The 19,199-nt window shown below is 39.2% G+C and overlaps 1 protein-coding gene across 1 annotated transcript in view; it reads left to right on the forward strand.

Moving 5' to 3' along the window:
• Positions 1-19,199, forward strand: part of LOC138733710 (chondroitin sulfate proteoglycan 4-like) — a 34,313-nt gene that overhangs the window by 6,070 nt on the left and 9,044 nt on the right. The window contains exons 3-7 of the mRNA XM_069881176.1: positions 30-3,596; positions 4,443-4,913; positions 5,754-5,930; positions 12,135-12,333; positions 15,792-15,923. Coding sequence (XP_069737277.1) covers positions 30-3,596; positions 4,443-4,913; positions 5,754-5,930; positions 12,135-12,333; positions 15,792-15,923 — 4,546 coding nt within the window. The remainder of the gene's footprint in view (positions 1-29; positions 3,597-4,442; positions 4,914-5,753; positions 5,931-12,134; positions 12,334-15,791; positions 15,924-19,199) is intronic.

Here is a 19,199-nt window from a genome sequence, read left to right on the forward strand (position 1 = left end):
TTTGACACTTAAAATTTTGTCTCTTGCAGCTGAGAATTAACTTTGGCATGGGGGAACAAGTACTGCATTCTCAGCAAAGATCTCAACTGAATGATTTATTTTGGCACCTGGTTGAACTACATCATGAACATGATAATGTCACATTGGTAGTTGATAAACATGATACAACTACTGCAAAAATGCCTGGAATTCTCTATGAATTAAATATTGATTATGGACTCTACGTAGGTGGTACTAGTAAACTTCATGCTCCCTACCTAACCGGAGCACTGCCCAGTTTCCGAGGATGTATGGATAACGTCTTGTTCAATCAGCTAGACATTCTGATGCCTCTGAGATCTCCTGGCTTTAAAAATGTCCATGAAGTTTCGATGGGATGCAGTGATGAATTCTTTGCTGATGAAGATGAACCTATTAGCTTCTTCAGTTCTAGATCTTACATTTCTTTCCCATCATGGAGTGTTGACAATGAGGGAAACTTGGAGTATGCATTGCAAACCTCAGCTGCACGTGGCTTGTTGCTTTACCATGCTGGGCAAACAGGAGATTTCATTGCAATGGAAATGGAAGATGGGTTAATTAAAGCCTATGTTGGAAAACGTAAAAGTAAAACACAGCTTTCCTCTTGTAGCTCAGTCAATGATAGTCATTGGCACTACATCAAACTGAAATTTACTGCAGAATATTTGCAGCTCACAGTGGATGAAGAAACTGTGAAAAAATCATTGCCTCCCCACAGCAAACTGCCACTTCTGAAGGGGTCTCTCTTTGTGGGTGGTGTAGATGACAGCACACGATCAGAAGTGATTAAGTTAGAGCTAACCTCAGTGTCTGGGAAGTATGCCAGAGGAGGATCTTTCAAAGGTTGCTTAAGAAACCTGAAAGCCAATTCGGAAAAGAAATCACTGAAGAATGTTCTGGTAACAAAGGACATTTCAGCTGGATGTGAAACGGAGAGAGCTTTTTATAAAAATCTTTCTTTAGAGATGGCTGTGAAAAGTCCTACTGTGAAAGCAATACCAACATTTGCTGTTTCCCCTGAAAGCTCTGTCTCTCTGGGCAAGGAAAACAAAAGCCACCTTTTAGTTCTAAATAACTTGGTTGTGTTAGAGGGTGGACAAGCTTCACTTGAATCTAAACATATTAAAGTCAACTTAGACTTTGAGAAACTAGGGATTCATCAGTCACAAATTCTTTTTGAAATAAAGGAACCACCCTCTCATGGAGACTTGAAATTAGATGTTGAACCAGTGCAGGAGGTAGATACATTTAGTCTACAGGACCTGTGGCAAGGAAAGATTCTTTATATCCATGATGGCTCTGAGGACACTTACGATTATTTTAATTTCTCCATTTCTGCCAGCAGTGAGAAGACTGTGCCTCCATATCTGCAAGGAAAGGAGCAGCATGTGTTTAGCATTACTGTCACTCCTGTAAATGATGAGCCTGAGATCACACTTCCTGAAGGAAACTTGCTTCTTGTCTTAGAGAACTCGAAGAAACGTTTGACTAGTGATCTGATAAAAGTTCTAGATAAGGACACAGATCCTGTAGGTCTCAGTCTTTCGGTGCTTGGAAATTTGAATGCAGATGCAGGATTTTTAGAAAATTCAAAGCATCCTGGAAAAGCTATTATTACTTTCTCTAATGAGGACTTAAGAGAAGGCACTATTTTCTTTGTCCACACAGGTGTCAGGAACTCAAGGATTGTTCTGAGGGCAAGTGATGGTGAAAAAGTGAGCAACACTGTTGTGTTACGTGTCATGGTAGTTCCTTTGGATTACAGAGTTGTGAAAAACTCAGGAATGAAACTACTCCAAGGTGTTACTGCTCTGATCACACCTAGGCATCTGGCAGTTGAAACAAATGCCCACCTCCAGGAGCTGGAGGTACGGTATGAGATCACAGAGCCACCCCAGTTTGGGGAAGTCCAAAGGCAGCTTTCAAGAGGGGAATGGAAGCAAGTCAGCTCTTTTTCTCAACGCTCTGTTCAGCGCAGCCGTGTGAGGTACTGTAGCACTTTTAAAGAAATTCAGCTGGCGAATGTTACTGACCTGTTTAAATTCAAAGTTAGCATAGGGAACATACTCAGTGAAGAACACACATTTTTGATTGAAGTGAAATGGCTAAAGTACAGTTTATTGAAATATGCTCCTCTAGAAATTGAAAAATCAAGAAAGAAATATTTTAATTCAGATAATCTCTTCTCTGTGATTGTGGATCTAGAAGTACCAGAAGATGAGCTGCATTTTAAGTTGATGTCTCTACCAAAGAATGGACAAATACTACTTAATGACCAGCCTTTGAAAAAAGATTCCATCTTTAGCCAGAAAGATATCACTGATCAAAAAGTGGCGTATGAATTGATCGGCGGATACCATGAAGATAACCATGACTCATTTCAATTCATAATTTCTACCAAGTATCTGGAATCAAATTTGTATGACTTTGAAGTCTACATCAAAACAAATTTCAGAAACATTATTTTGACTAATAATGGCCTTATTGTTACTGAGGGTGAAGGAGAGTTAATAACAAGCACAAAATTGTTTGTGCAAACACCTGATGATAAAGCTTTCCAATATAAAGTTATACAGTTTCCTAAGCATGGGGAATTAAAACTCACTAATTTTTCAGGCTCATTTGAGAGTAAAGGCAATCTCACCACTTTCACTAGCAAAGATATAACTGATAAGCACCTTATGTATGTGCATGATGACTCTGAGACAGCATTTGATGAATTTCTTGTCAGAGCTTCCAGTGAAGACTCAGGAAAACAGACAAATTTTGATCCGGAAGTAGAACCTTTGTCAGTAGAAATAAGATTCAACATTTCTGTCCAGCTGAAGAATGATGAGAAACCAGTACGTGTAATTGATAAGGTATTTAATGTAGTGAGAAATGGGCAGCGACTATTAACTTTGGCAGATCTATGCTATCATGATCCTGATTCTGATTTTGATGATGGACAGTTGCTGTATACTAGACGTGGCATTTCCAATGGGGACTTGGTGCTGACAAATGATACTTTGCACAGACTCTATCAGTTCAAACAAGTGGATCTGGAGCAAAAGCAAGTCCTGTTTGTACACCACGGAGCAGATTTTGGGCGTTTTGTACTCTTTGTGACAGATGGCAAGCACTATACCTCTTTGCTTCTAGAAGTTAATGCCACTGATCCTTACATTAGGTTGGCAAATAATACAGGCTTGTTGATTCAAAAAGGAAAAGAGGAAACGGTTACGACAGCTAATCTGAGTGCTATTACAAACCAAGACATCAGAAATGACCATGAAATTATATATGATATACTCTCTTTCCCAAAATATGGAAAAATATATTTAAATAATCTATTGGTAGATTCATTTACTCAACTTGATCTCTCAAAGGGGTATGTGACCTACAGGCATGATGACAGCAACAACCTTATTGACACAGTTGACTTTATGGTCCATGCTAGAGATGTCCATCTGGATGCTGCAGTGCATATTCGCATATATTTGGAAAGTCATCAGTGGCCACCAAGGATTGTGAACAGAAACAATCTCTTAGTTGAAGAAGGAAAACCAGTTAAAATCAGTAAAGGAAAACTGCAAGTATGTTAACTGTGTTGTCGATTTCCCCAGGCTTGCAGCAAATTTTCTTCACTGCTTTCTCTGCTGTTGCAATAACTGTAGTCTATCTGTCTTCTTTAACTCCTGCAGTTTTCACTAATGTGACTGCATTCTGGTTGCTTAATTCTGGAGAGAGTGACACCAGCAAGCTTCAATTTCTAGAAGGGAAAATGGGTTGTGTTAAAGACTGCCTGTAGTCTTTGACTCCATTACATATTGGTGCTTGAGAAAGTTAAGATTTGGAGATGCTGTACTTCTCTGTTATGTTTTAGTTGTGACAATTGTTTGTACTTCATGTATCACTCTTAGTAGAGCTGCTGAGAAATGCCAAGGCAGAAGGTGTTTTGTTTCATTCAGTTTGGAGCTAGCCCAATTAATGTTGTCTGAGCATTGCATCCAAAATTTTACAGATATTCAGTCGTAAATCTGGGATTGTTTCTCTTGGGTGAATACTGTCCTCTGCAGTGTTTGTGGTGTAGCCTATCTGTAAGTACCGCGAGGGGGCTCTAGCAGTGTGATGCTGTGCTGTTGAAATCCTTTCATGCAGGGATCTGCAGTTCTTGGGCTATTGATTAATTCTGTAGTGACCTCCTTTTCAAAATTCACAAAACATATTTGGGGTTGCAGAACACTTCCACGCAACGTTTATTTAACACATCTACTTAAAGTACTGTATTAGGAATTTTCAGGTAAACCAAGTAACACAAATAAGGAATGCCAGTTAATTAGGCAGCCAATCACAGGGTTAAAAGCGAAAAATTCAGAAGAGAATTAAAGAATTTCTCCCTTTCTCTTTAAATAATGTTGGGGTATGTTTTTAAATTTAAGGTTGTTCATGAAAACAGTTCTCCATCTGAGATCGTGTTCACAGTAAGACAGCTACCAGTACATGGATACATTCGGAAGTTTTTCTCAGAAGATAGTTATCTTGGTGCTGATCAAAGGCCAGTTCTGAGCTTCACACAGCAAGATGTTGATGAGGGCAAAGTTCAGTATGTGCAGACTGTTTCTGACCAACTAGACGACTGTTTTTCTCTGGATGTGACCAACGGTATCCGAACAGTGAGTGCAATAGAGATATCTGTAGATATCATCCCCAGAATGATTCCACTGGAAGTACAGAACTTCACAGTAATTGAAGGGGGCTCAAAAGCCCTGGTGGAAGACTACCTAAAAATTTCTAGCAGACACTTTGCAGGACTCAGCTGTGAATTCATGCTAACTGAGCAACCGAAACATGGGTATGTTGAAAATTCCCATGTTCCTGGAATAAAGTTAACCACATTTTCCAGAAGACAGGTAATACATTTAGATCTACTTTGCTGTAGTCACAATTAGTTCTTCTAAAAGCTAATTTTTACCTGCAGTGGGATGATTTAGGGGGAGGTGGTGAGATGCATGAGTTTGAGCTTTAGTCTGGCTTTGTACTGAAGATCTTTCTGCACTTGCTAGCTGATTGTGTGAGGAGGAAGGGAGGGAGGGTGCCTTGTGGTGAACCACATCACGTCCCTCTCTGACACTGGTCACACAGACTAGTGTGCTGTAATCACAGTAGACTCATAGAGCTCCCGTACTCAGGCAGAGTTGTTGATACTCTGGAAATCTAAGATGGGCGGGCTGTGGGTATCTTTTGAAAAGACCAAAGGAAATCATGTGTAGAGTGAACAAGGAGGAAAGTAGAAAAAACTATTTTTTTAAGTCATATCTTTGCTCATTGAGAGCCAGTGTATTTATAACAAGCTGGTTTTTAGTCTGTTCACTCTAAGAAGCAGAACTGTACCGTAAGTCACTATCTACTAATACTGTGTTCAGTTTATAGATTCCAGGAACATAGTAGCAAATATAGAGTGATTAGATTTTTAATCGTCCGTTTGAGAGGAAAAGGGGAATGCCAAGTCTGGCAAATTAATGTATTCTAGCTAAAGGAATGGACAGGTGAGCTGTAAAATTTGCTGTTGTGGAGAGAAAAAAAAGATAGAGGTTCTTATCTGATATGATCATAAGTAAAGCCTTAGAAGTCTTGAGAAGTTGTGGCAATTAATTCAGAGGGGCATGACTATATTAAATATTTTTGGAGGGGTGTTTGTGGCATTAATTTTCTTCTAGACTCTTTAATTTTTAGGTCATTATATTTTTCAGCTGGAACAAGAATTAATCTACTATGTTCATGATGACAGTGAGGAACTGATGGACAATTTTACTGTTATAGTAAATAACACGGAATTGTGGAAACAAAGTTTGCCCCAAACTGTGTTTGTAACAGTTACTGCAGTAAATGATGAAGCTCCTGTTGTAAAAGTTAACAGAATTCTTCAGGTATGTTTGTCAACATTTTGCAATGTTAAAATTAATTCTAACCTGATACCTAATATCTAATGCACCTTCATTAACAAAGTACTCGGTTTGTTTGTGGTAGGTTAGTCAATTCGATAAATTGTGGTCTGGGGATATAAATAAATACATTCTGTGAATGTAAGGAGGCAGTGTATGGATGTTTATTTAGGGAGATTTTAGTCATCATGAAGAACATTTTCTGCTATTGTAATGTAAGGTTTATCTAGAAGGCTGACTGGGCTTTCTTTTAATCTTAAACTTAAGTGAAGTCTCTTGGACTGATGCAGGGCTTGGATGGTATGGCTTGCACCTGGATTGTTGTATTTTAGTGTTTGCTGTGGCACCTTGAGGCCTGTTAATGAGCAGCGTAGCTTAGAAAAGTACCAAAAGTAGTGATGACGAGGGTGCAGACATCTTCCTGTTGTCTTTGCACACATTCAGACCTTTTGCCTCTTTCCATTAAGTGTAATAAAGGGTCAGACCTGCTGAGGTGCATTCTACTGCCTGCTCCTCTCTGGATCCCTGGTGGGATGGGACAAGAGAAGAGTGCAATGTTCTCACTGGCACTGCATTAGAGAATTGTCTGTGTTGGGTGTTTCTGATACAAAACAGAAATGTCCCTTTCTTTAAATGTTCCTGATAAGAATAATACAATTCAGTTTGTGGAAAATCTAGGCTCTTAGAGGTCAATGCACACACTGAAGCTGTTACTGTGTGATGCTGTGATCTAAGGAAAACGATGTGCTGACTTGTGTCTAACTCCACCTTACCCAAATTCCTGAAGAAAATTTTAAAATTGTTCATTGATAATAACTTTTCATCTTAATAACTGTAGCTGACTTTTTAATCTTTCAATATTGAAAATAGTCTCTACTACCACTTTAGTTTCAGCACTTTTTCAGATTTCACAGAATCACAGAAGCAGTAGGTTGGAAAAGACCCGCAGGATCATCGAGTCCAACCATTCCTATCAGTCACTAAACCATGCCCCTCAGCACCTCATCCACACATCTTTTAAACACCTCCAGGGAAGGCGACTCAACCACCTCCCTGGGCAGCCTGTTCCAGTGTCCAGGAAAATTTGTTTATTTGTTTATTTATAGGCTTGTTATTTGTGTTATATTAGCACTCCCTAACTGCAATCAATTTATTATGGTCACTGTGCCCATGTGAACCAAAAAACTCCTGTGTCAAAAGGGTTCCAGTTTGAGATCTGATGAGTAAAACCAAGTCATGTGACTCTGAAAAGCAGAATGAAATGGGTATGGGCCAGCTAGTGAACCACAGTTACAGTAAAAAGTAGACATCAAGACAGAGAAGATATTTAGGAATAGGTTTGAAAGTAGCACTTGTGGCTTCATCATCCCCAGTGCTGTATGATAAAGTTTCTAAATTTGTGGCACCTAAAACATGCATTTAATTTTACATATTTAGTTTTGCACTTGAGAAGGAGAATGGATGCTGTAGAATGATCATAACTTGTGTATTTAGCCTTTTCACATGAGAAAAGACTGAACTTCTAATTGGCAGTAGTGGTAGTAATGTGCAGCTTCACCGTGACAGCCTGTAGTCTGTAATGATCGGGAGATACCCACAGCACAAGACTCCTTGCCCTGGGTGTAGACCGCTAGCAGGAGAGCACGCTCACTTCACAAGCACTTTGGCGGTACCAAGTAAAACCTCCCTTGGTTAAAGTAATTAATAGAATTGTTTGGTTGGAAGATGCCTTTGAGATCATTGAGTCCAAGTGTACCTGTGCACTACTAAAACATATCTCTGAGAACCTTGTCTAGCCATCTTTTACGTTCCTCCAAAAATGGTGATTCAGCCACCTTCCTGGGCAGCCTGTTCCAGTGCCTGATCACTGTTTTGGGGAAGAAAATTGTCCTGATGTCTGATTTGAATCTCACCTGGTGCAACTTGAGGCTATTTCCTCTGGTCCTATCAGTAATTATAGTGGTACTCTACAGACATCAGCACAACACACAGTTATGTTTATCTTCTCACAGGTGAGAGAGATATTTGCCCAGTCAGAAATTTTTCTGGTGCGTTGCTGGCATTGAATTTCAGTCTGTTAACAGAACTGAGGCCAAACAGCACACTACAGTGCAGCATTTGGATTTTTCTAAAAATATCTGTAAGTCTAGGCTTCCCAAGAACAATGCTAGCACAGTCTAACCTAGCCAAAGTTGGTCCTCTCTGCTGGGGAGGCAGTTTGCATACCCTGAAACAGCATGCGGCTTTCATGCCTGTGGTTTTGCTTGTCATCCTTAAGCTATTGCTGAGAAATAACCTTTATTTTTGTCATGAGTGGGTACTAATATGTACACTTATGTTGGATTAATATATAGACTGAAACAAAGCTGGCACTTGAATTGTGTACTGGAAGGAATACATTGAGATGATCCTTCTTCAAAGCAAACTTACGCATCCAAAGTAGATGAAATGAAATGGACTTTTTTTCTTAGTCCTGCTAAATATTGAAATGAGCTGGGCATTCCTCTGTCGAGTGATACTTGCTGGCACTAACTAAGCAGTCTGTGCTCCCCAGGGACATTGCTAGCAGTGAATGTTGAGTAATAAACAATGTGTTACTTTAAAAAGGCAGTAGCTCTTTTACATTTTTTAAAGGTTGGAAATGTACAAAATGTACAGAAGTATAAAATGAGAGAGCAGTACCTTGAAAAGTGAGGTCCATTAGGACTGTTAGTGCTGACTGAAGTTTAGCACCTCAGATATTTTGCAGATCTCAATATAAAAAGTTAGAAAGAACTGCTGAACAACAGAAAAATAAGTTAGCATATGATATCTGCTGTTGAGAAACAGCTTCTTTGAAGAGCTATATTACATGGCCAGTGGATATAGAGTCATAGAATCATAGAATGCTTTGGGTTGGAGAGGATGTTTAAACACAGTCTAGTCCAACTGCCATGCAGGAGCAGGAGCATTATTAACGAGAACAGGTTGCTCAGTGCACTGTTCAATCTGACCTTGAATGTTACCATGGATGTGGCCTCCACTGCCTCTCTGAGCAACCTGTTCCAGTGTTTCACCACCCTCCTTGTGAAAAATTTCCTCCTTGTATCCAGTCTAAATCTACCCTCCCTTAGTTTAAAACTATTACTCCTTGTCCTGTCTTAGCAGGTTTTGCTACAATGTCTGCCCCAATCTTTCCTATAGACCTTCTTTAAAACTGAAAGTATGTTAAGTACTGGATATATGAAAGTTAATTTTGACCTTTGTCCTGGGTCTTCTGGCCAAGTGCAAGAAACTGTTGATCATGTGCGCACATGCTGAATGAGTCCTTCAACTGCAGCATTTTCACTTCTGAGACATCCATAGCACTCCTTCTTTAGACAACTTTGTCCATTGTTATCAAGGTTATGAACACCATCAAGGTTGTGCTTACCATGGAATGAGTTTCAGGAGGACAAACAACCAAGCATTTGGAGAGTTGTTTCTGATTTTTCTCTAGGAAGTGAAACTAAGTGAAGTTCTTACAGGTTTGGGTTTGGTTTTTTGGTTTTTTTTGGCTCAGAATTTATGACATGCTGACGTATTTGCATTAACATAATATATGAGATACAGAAAGTTCTGCTGTCCTGGGAGCTTCTGTAATGTATTCTAGTAATCCTTGCATTTAATGTAAAGCCTTTCCATTAGAACTGTAAGTGCAGGAGTTTATTTAGTAACTATACAGCATTTGGGGTATAATTTCCTAGTATTTCCACATGTTCTATGGTATTTTTTTTTTCTGGGGTTGGAATGGGAAAGAGAAGTAGGATATTTTGTTAAGTAATTCACTGTCCTGGCATTATTTGCTGTGTTTATGTATATTTTAAAATATATTTATGACTAGTGATGCTGTGGAATAACTGTATCCTCCTATTACCACAAGAGGGCTGTATTTTCCTAGAACTAGATTTTTTTAAAAAGCAAATTCAAACACTGATTTTTTTTTCTTTAAATCACTCACTTACCGTAGTATTAAAATGGCTATGAATATAGAGTGTCTGGTGGAATATACAAGGAGATCATGATAAGCTGAATGCTGTAAGTAGAGCAGAGTGGATCATTTGCCAGCAGGCAGGGTCATGAACCTTTCTAGGACCGTGCCTGTGAAATGTGTTGGGCACATATAAAATCAGTGTAATAGTGCATCCTGGAAGTTCAGATACAGTTTTCGTTATGCTTTTCAAGGAGGACTTGATCACAGATATGATAGGAAAATAAGACACTTGTACAGTGTTTGTGGTATTCTCGTTGTCCACTTCCCCGGAGCACTTTTCAGGTCTTGTATCTCCTTTCATTCCTCAAGGGTCATGTTGCAGGTCGTGGAGCACCTCAGCATATACAGTACATTAAAAAGCATTGTGTGCTGGAACAATAGAAGCAAACACTGGGCTTTATATTAAAAAAGTTTGTGTCTTCATTTAGTAAGAGGAAAACATTTGAAACTTTTGGAGATTTATGACTCACTTGTAATCATATATTTGCATAGTCCTTTCTTATGTTGTTGCATGTTCTGAATGTGACCTTTTATTTTTTGTGTAGAATAATCTGAATCAGGTGCTACTGAGATGAGTTAAAGGATCTTAGTAACAAAACCAGTGACACTGATGTGCTTGTTTGGTGCCGTTCATTATGTTGGCCTCTGCTGTTAGTTATCACCCTGTGTTGTCACAGGCAGTGTCTTTTATTAAATTTCAATAATCGTAATTACATTACAGAGAAATGCATATTTCATGGGAGAAAATAGCTATGTCCTTTTTGCAAGATGTTTTCTATTATAAAATATAACAGAACATCTTTTTAAAACTATTCTTCTGATTAGAAAACACAAATAATTTCATTTTACTGTCTCCTTTTCCATGGCATATATTTTGTAACACAGTGTAGTCTGGAACCTGTCCTCTGTTGAAGTGTCATGGCAAAAATCCCAGTTTTAAAAGATTGTCTTCGGTAGTTTTTATTAAAAAGTAAAATTGATACTTAGGGAACAAGCTGTGGTTGGTGATTTTGGTTTTGGCAGAGGTGCCCTTTGTCAAGGATCGTGTTTCATATTCTACCATTTAGTGTGATGTTCTTACCAGGTATTTAAGTGTACTAAGATCCTAGGAGGATAGGAAGGGATGATGCGGTACGTGTTTTGAAGCTCAAGCTGAGGTTTTTAAAGACTCAGGCTCTTAAGATTGTATACTATATAAACTCTGCATGTAAAGAAGTAGGGTTGATATACTGAATATTTAGGAATTTCATTTCATTTTGAGATAAATATGTGTTCTTCTTTCTTAGTGTCTTTGTCTGTAATTCCAAATAAATGCAACGAAGAGGAGGAGTAACATAAGCTGTTGTTTATCATTTCGGAACAAGAAATTATCCATTGAGATATGGATGAAGCTCACATAGCAGTCCTTGCTGCTTGAAAGAAAGATCCTGCAGTTTGTGCACATCTTTAGCTAAAAAAATGGCACTTAGATTTACTAGAATTAAATAATGGGTTCTATACCATTTTCCCAAATACTAGTTCACTACTTTGTTTGGGAGCATGACCTCACGAAGTGCTAAGCAGTTTTTGGAAGTGTTGATTCCTTGATCTCCCACTGGACTGCACACCTCTTGGTTGTTTAGTGCACTAAAATGGGCCTTGAATGCATGTGTTAGAAAGGAATAATGCAGCTGCAAGAAGTGTTCCGTTTGTATTAGAGTTTATGCTGTCCCTGGGCTATTTTTCTTTTTTCTTTTCTGCTGGTGAAAGTAGAGCATATTGAATGCCTTGCCTGCTGTGAAGTACATGACACTAATATTCATGTGTATGTGTTGGAAAGGAGCTCCTTGACTCAGTTATCAAAATACAATTTTGTTGTGTTTATAAGAGTTTGGATGGTGCCTGACAAGTAGAGCACTCGTTCTGCACTATCTAAAATTCAAACTAGTGTAGGGCATGTTTACTTCCATTACCTCATGGTCTTGTTTTTTTCAAAACCATTTGCCAACACTAACTGTTCCAATCCATGATCAGAGATTTGGATAGACAATGAGGAAGCCTGTCATAGCTGGTAGTGTCACACAGCACAAATTTTTATTCTTTCTTTTTCTTTGAAGGTTCTCCCCCTCCTCCTGCCTGATTTTCTTTTGTATGCATTTTCTTTATTATTATTGGGGTTTTTATGTTTGCTTTTCTAGGTCTGGGTGGGTTCCATGACAGAAATAACTATTGATGACCTCTGTGCAGAGGACAAAGATTCATCACCAGAAGAACTGATGTATTCCATTACTCCACCTAGCAATGGGCATGTGGCTCTGAAGTCTTCTCCAAATGAGAGCATCTTTAGTTTTACCCAGGCTCGTATAATTGAAGGGCAGTTGGTATTTGTACACAATGGTATGCGGCTTCAAAAAAAAAAAACCTCTGTTACCAAGATACTACTCCAATTCAATGTATTTGTCTTTGTAAACCTCTGAAAATCTCCTTGTAATGTCACAAAAATCTCAGAGCATCGGTTATGTGACAATACATGATCTCACAAACGAAACAGGAAAGGGTCTGTTAACTACTTAAATGTGTGCTCACCAAGAAACCATTGTGTGTTTGTGGTAGCCTTCTTTCTGAGTGCAGGTTTGCAGTAAGGGAATGTTGCAATGCAGCTTTCAGAGATGTAAGTCAATGTTTTTGACTGTTGTCATTGAGAATCCTCTGAAGCTTTCGTGTCTTGCTGCAGTGGAGAGCTATTTATGGACCAACAGTCTCTCATATACCCGCCACAGTGTAGTTGTGTTCCTGAGCAGTTCTGGGCAATGAAGTTACTGTTCATCTGGGTCATGTCAACCTCTCATGCTGTGAAGGAATTCAGCTTTAATTGTTTACTCTTTTCTGCCAGTGGCTGGAGCTGGAGATTGGGTTTATCTCTCTGCTGCCACAGAGAGAATGTGTGGACAGTAAAAAAAGAAATTGGGGCAGCTTTGTGCATCCTTAAGTGGCAGTGCTGGGAAGCCACAGAAATGAAGATCTCAGTGGGGTCCCAGCCAGCAGAAGAGGGCCATAGCTGCTTTTCTCCTGCTCCAGCTCTATTATCATGTCAGCTCATCTGAAATAAGAAAGAGGTACTGAGGAAGAAATAAACCAGTTTTGGGGATGGAGATGGAAGAGGTACAGGATGATTTTGCTGGCCCTGAGGCAGGCTGGAATTATTTCCAGTGTTCCCTTGGGTGCAACAGTCACTCCTGATCTGTGCTGTGTCTTCACAAGGCGCTGTGCAGGTTGAAGTGCTCTGACTTCCAATGCGCTGTTTTGCAGAGTGCATATGTGTTGCTGAAATTGCTTTACAAGCAGCCGGTGGTGAGTTGTAAGATTCCTGCTCTGATAATTTGGTCAGGAAATGAAAGGTCAAGAGCATGGCAAAAATGAGCCAAGCTGTTTAAATTGTTCTGAAGGGGGCTTTGACATGTAAAAACCCCTGTGGTGGTAGGACAGTGGTAATCTCAGTATGAGATAATGAATCCAGTCTGCGTTCCAGAAAGGCCAAATGCACATCTGTAGCCTTAGGAAGTGAATCTTGATTAATAAAAGTAAAATGAAACACAAATTTCATTTTCCAGTGAGTGGGAGTGTAGTTTGTACAGTAAATTTGAAATGTAAAATTGCCCAGGTCATGTTAGTTCTTGCAGCTGCTTTGTCTGTGCCATCCACTCAGTCTCATGACCTCCAGCGTTTCAGAAAGTACTCTGGACATTTTACTTATCCTTTTTCAGTCTGTGGGTTTTTTTCTCCTTTATCTTGGACTGTTGCTAGAATTGTACTTGTTACTCTAATCTGCTTGCTTCCAGCTTTGCCTTGGGGCCTCTGGTTGCTCTCATTTGGCTTTTTACCCATTTTCTCTTCAGCTGCTCTCTCTAGTGTGTGCTAGTTTCTTTGGCTCTTCCTGGGAAGTATCCCCACTTCATGTTCTCCACACCCTGGCATCTATTCTTACTACTTACCCTAGCCCTTTCCAAGGGGAAGAACAGCATCTTCTTGGCTGAGGCAGCTCTTCCATCCCCTGACTGCTCCTCGTGGCACCACAGATCTTTTACGCCTGTACATGGCAGTAACTTTCGATCCTCAGGGTTTTTTTTGTACTGTATAGGACAGTACTGCCATGATTTGGTTTTATGCATCTAACACTAGACTTCATAAAATTTTCCCTTCAATTTTCCCTTCATCTTTGCTCAGACTTGCAAATTACATTATGCAACTTATTCTGTGCTGTGAATTGCAAATCTCTGCCTTTATTCTCATGTTTTCCCCTTACATTTTGTGTTTTTCCTCTGTAATCCCTGATTGTTCTGTCACCACTGCAGAACCAGAGTATCCTTTTCCTTTTCTCTGCTTCTCTTTCGGTGTGAGAATTCCTTCTCTTTCCCACTCTCACTTCACTCCAGGGTTCTCCCATCCTGCTTTCACAGTATGGGGTCTGCCATTAAATCCTGCCAGTGTTTTCCTCAGGGCTGTACAAATTAAACTTTTGTTGGATCCCAAGTCTCAGCACAGTTTTTACAGTCCTCTTGTTGGTGTCTTTTTTATCGCCTCTGATCAGATATACCATTAAAGATTAATTGCAATAAAATAATACATGTTCCACCCAAGCAGCACTTCAGGGTTTAGTTCTGTACCTGACTCTGCCAATGACAAAATGTCTGTAGTAATCAAGAAGTTGATCTGCATTAATGAAAACGTGAGGATAAATAAGCCCTTTTTTCCAGCCTGAGGCAAATAGTAGACTCCTCCTGCCTTTTTAAATACACAATACTTGTGCATTTTTATCAAGAGAAAACATCAGAGAACAAAATATTTTACAATATGGTACAACGTGGTCTTCAGAGCTCCTTCAGTATCTGAATGGATATAGGAGCATCACCTAGGAGAGTTGTAAAGTATAATCAAGGAACCCACATTTCATTCTTGTGATATGTTAATTTCTCAGGACTCCTTGCCTATCTGTCTTTAAGGAAAGGGAAAGTACATGGTCCTCTCTCAGGTTCAGGACTAATGTGCATGTAGCAATATGTTATGGCCAAATTGAGCAAAGCAAGTAAAAGAGCAGTGGTAACTGTTTCCAACAGTTAATGGTTCAATTTTTAATTCTCTCTTTCTACCTAATTAAACAATCTGGGGAGCCTCTTCTTAAGGCAGTAAGTCTGTTCCAAGAGATGTATTTTTGCAGGAATCCACACAGACTCCTGGAGGTATTTTGCTATCACTTGTGCCAAAGCACATGAAGGTCCTGAGATTAAAGAAAAATATGTGCATGTATTATGAGTACACATAACCTCTGAAACAGATTGAACTGTTGACAACATACACTCTTCAGCAAAGCTGAAGTGGAGTGAAAAGGCAAAGGAAACAACCTGAGAGCTAAGTCAATCTTTTAAATATAAATCAAAATGAAAGAACATCCTAGTTGTTTTTCTCCCCAAATTCCTTCTTTGCCAAAATGTGATTGCATAAGTGCTTGATCCTTCCTAAGACATAAAAGGAATAGGAAATCTGGGAGTCATTGTCTCCCCAAGTTTAAGTTGGTTTTGGCTCTGCTGGGATCAATGAAGAAAAAGGAAGGGGCACTCTGCTGATTTACATTTAAGATCAGTGTAAGCAACAGCCAGTAGTTCTTCCTTGGGAAGGTGTTCTTTGCATTATTAATTTATTTGATTCTAATTAAGAGACAAAGGTGATCACAAATTGCTGCAGAATGACTTTTGATATATTTCACTGTAGTCAAGAGCAGAAGGTGTCCATTGTATGTTTGTATGCTTTTGCTGACAAACAGAATGAAACAAATAAATTTATGGTTTTGTTTTCTACAGGAGCAATGTCTGGCGGATTCAACTTTCAAGTAACAGATGGTTTGAACTTTGCCCCTCGGCAGATTTTCAGCATCACAGCTCGGATGTTAGTCATTAGCCTTGAAGTGAACAGAGGCCTCAGAGTCTTTCCAGGTCTGTTTTTAGAGATTATCATGATTTCATTCTCTTGAAAAAAAAATGCGTAATATACAGTTATTTGTGAGATAGCTAGCTGGCTGAGCTATAGAAAACTGTACCTGGGAGTATCTGCCTGTCTGGTCTTTAAAAGAACAGTTATGTTTTCTCAAACAACATATTGCTTTGATGTTTTATACTTGTAACTTTTTGCTGTGCGCATGTGCTTGTAGTCATGAAAATGGGGAGTGAAATATATGAGCAGTGTGACAATAACACAGTCTGCCTAGGCTATGAACATTCCCCATTCAGAATTGTTTTAAAGCTCTGTATTATGTCCATATATTTAGAGATGTCTTAGCTGCTTGTGATATTGCCTGGTAAAAGCAGTGTGAAGCTTCTGTCCAGGGGATTCTGAACAGAACATGTGAACTCACCAGACTGCTAGTGTGCTTTCTTGGTGTTTGAGCCGAGTTACAGAGAGCAGCCCAGACTCACTGAGATTTTAGGAAGACTGAAAACTTTTATTCATATTTGTACATTTGGAACAAGTTGGATCAGTAGCTGAGTATTTTTTAATGAAATCCTACTCCTGCAGGAGCTGATGTCTTAAGGGAGTCTCACCAAAGCCATTTGCTGCATTGCGTTGGCGACAGTAATCCCTCTTTCAGTTAGTAATCCAACATTAATTGCAGGATTAAAGGAGAAATGAAGATGCATCTTTTCTCTGTCTTGCATCAAACTTTGTGCCACCTTCCTTTTGCTCTGAACATGTTCTATGCAGTCAGAGGTTGTGAATTAGTAAAGCTCTATAGCTATTAATCTGTAGCTTGATTTATTAATTTGATAAAGAAGAGGACTTTAGTTTTTTAAACTTCCTGAATATAAGCTGCATAAACAAAGGCGTGCAACAGAAGCCACTTAAACACAGACAACAAAAAAATGCAGTTGTAGCAGCATGAGCTTGTAATTCAGTTGATATAAATGGGATTCATGTAAATCCACTTAAAAGACTTAGTAATGTACTGCATTTTTGGTGTGTAAGGTTGCTTCAGGCACGGGAATTTACAGGAATTCTATCTTGGGCCAAAGATAATTCTAAGAAAAGGATGTCTGATGCTTCCATAGAGGGCAAAGTCTCTAGACTGTCAGTCAGTTCCCTAATTTGCAAAATACAATATTTCTTTCAGCATTGCAAGGTGTGTTCATCTAAGCTTATAGTTTTTCTTGAACTCTCACTTACTTTTGGTTAGCAGAATTTGACTTTGGTGTCAAAAAGTATTACTAGCTTTTTCACTTGTTCTCTTTATGATACCTTTTTAAAGACGTTCTGTAGCTGAGTGGGTTTCAGTTGTACTTGCTTATCATGAAGTGACTGATTCGACAGTGATGGTGCCAGATGGCTAATATATGTAAAAACAACAGCCTGTGTCCTGCTATGTTTTATAGCACAGCAGAAAAAGTTAATTTTGAGACAACTTGAAGAATCTTTCCTCTAGGGAAGTAAAAATTTAATATATTGTGAAGAATTTGCTGTGTCTTCATGACTAGGTATAAACTGTTTTCTCAAGTACATTGTTGTGCAATTTTCTAAGAGCATGTACTGTTGTCTTCTTCTGTATTGGATAAACCAGATTTGTTTCTACGATTTGTGGATCTGTTTCTGTTCTACAAAAGTATCTTTTTTTTCCCTGGTGTGCTCAGTAAGTTGACTAGTAGATATATGAGGGGGTTCTATGTATTGTAGATGTCTACAGTGTGAGGATTTTCTCTCTTTGGGGAAGTAATTGCTCAAAGAAGGAATGAGCTGAGTTGCTCTTTGAGAAGGAGAGGCAACCTAACTTTTAAGTATTCAGAAGCAGAGCTGTCTAAGCAGTCTACATGATTTGTAACTGTTTAGCAGTGATAAGCAAAATGCTCGTACCAAAGCACTTTGCAAATCTTAAATGTAGGCATAGAAAATGGATACCAAAATTATTAGGTACCAATGATGGCACTGAATGCAACCAATGTTGCATTCTACTTGGGTGGATTAGCTTGTCCCTGCTCTGCATCACCCACTCTTGTTGAGTGCTTTCCTCTGCTACGTCGTTCCTTTCCTCTGTGTTTGACTGGAGTTGGTTTTGTGACCTCTTTTCTCCCGTGTTTGAGAACAAGCAGATGGTGTTCTCACTTCCTTCACCCAGTCTGCTGGCTGGCAAATAACCTTCCTCTCCTGTTGATGTGCCAGACCAGAGCAGAACTATTGTGAGTGCTGAGAAACAGTCTCGAGTCTCAGGACAGAAGTGGGTGCGGGAGGTAATGTTTAGGGGAGGTCCCCATTTCACAGGAAAACATGAGAGACTTTAACATCTGTGACCCTAGACTGTATTTCCGCCTGTATTGTGCAGTGAGTGAGATCAGGTCTGTTAGGAACAAACAGAAGCTTTGTGGTGCACATCCTCTATCCTCACATCCCTGGACTGTGAAGGTGGTGGAGTGATATCCTGGTATAGTTATGAAAAATTGGAGCGTAACTTCCATCGCTACAGTGTGACCATATTTGAGAGGTGCTCTGTCTTACTCTGCTGAGGCAATGAGGCCTGATTTGCATAAGTAGGAGTTTATTGAGAAATAACTATTTGCAGATACATGTGGTCTCATTAACTGTTGCTCTCTGTTCTACATTCCTGACCACATCTGCTGTAGCACAACACAAGGCCATGCTTCCCTCTCCGGCTGTCACATGAAAAAGGGAAAAGGAGAGGCAGAAAAGGGAGACTTCTTGAATCACATAAAGTGTGGGACAATTTTTCTAGACCTCAGGGACTGCTTCACTTTACAAAACAGTATGGGCACTGGGAGGAATGGGAAGTAAAAAAGGGCAAACAGGCAGAGCCAGAAGATCTCATTTCATTTTAACAGTTCTGTTTCAAAGTAGATGTGGTTTGAACCAAGGCACAACTACATGTAAACACGCACAATCCTGATGTTACTAACTGCTTACAAAACATTCCCTTTCTTCAGTTTGCCTGCCGCGTTTTTTCGTCCAAATATTAAATCAGGAACATGTTATTTTTTGTTATTCCTGTATAAACAATAAGCTTTATTGAAGATGGATTGATAATTCAGATTTCAAGGATATATTCTGCTAATAACTGGAATTATATATTGATAACCTATAAAGCATGTTGTTCAAGAATAAAAGAAAATGTAAAATGTAAAAATAGAGGCAGGGAGAATAGGATTATGGGAACCTATTGCTGCTCCAAAAGTGTTATTATACATGAGATTTAGTTTGCTGAGTGTGTACCA

Source organism: Phaenicophaeus curvirostris, chromosome Z, assembly GCF_032191515.1.
Source record: "Phaenicophaeus curvirostris isolate KB17595 chromosome Z, BPBGC_Pcur_1.0, whole genome shotgun sequence".
Lineage (NCBI taxonomy): Eukaryota > Metazoa > Chordata > Aves > Cuculiformes > Cuculidae > Phaenicophaeus > Phaenicophaeus curvirostris.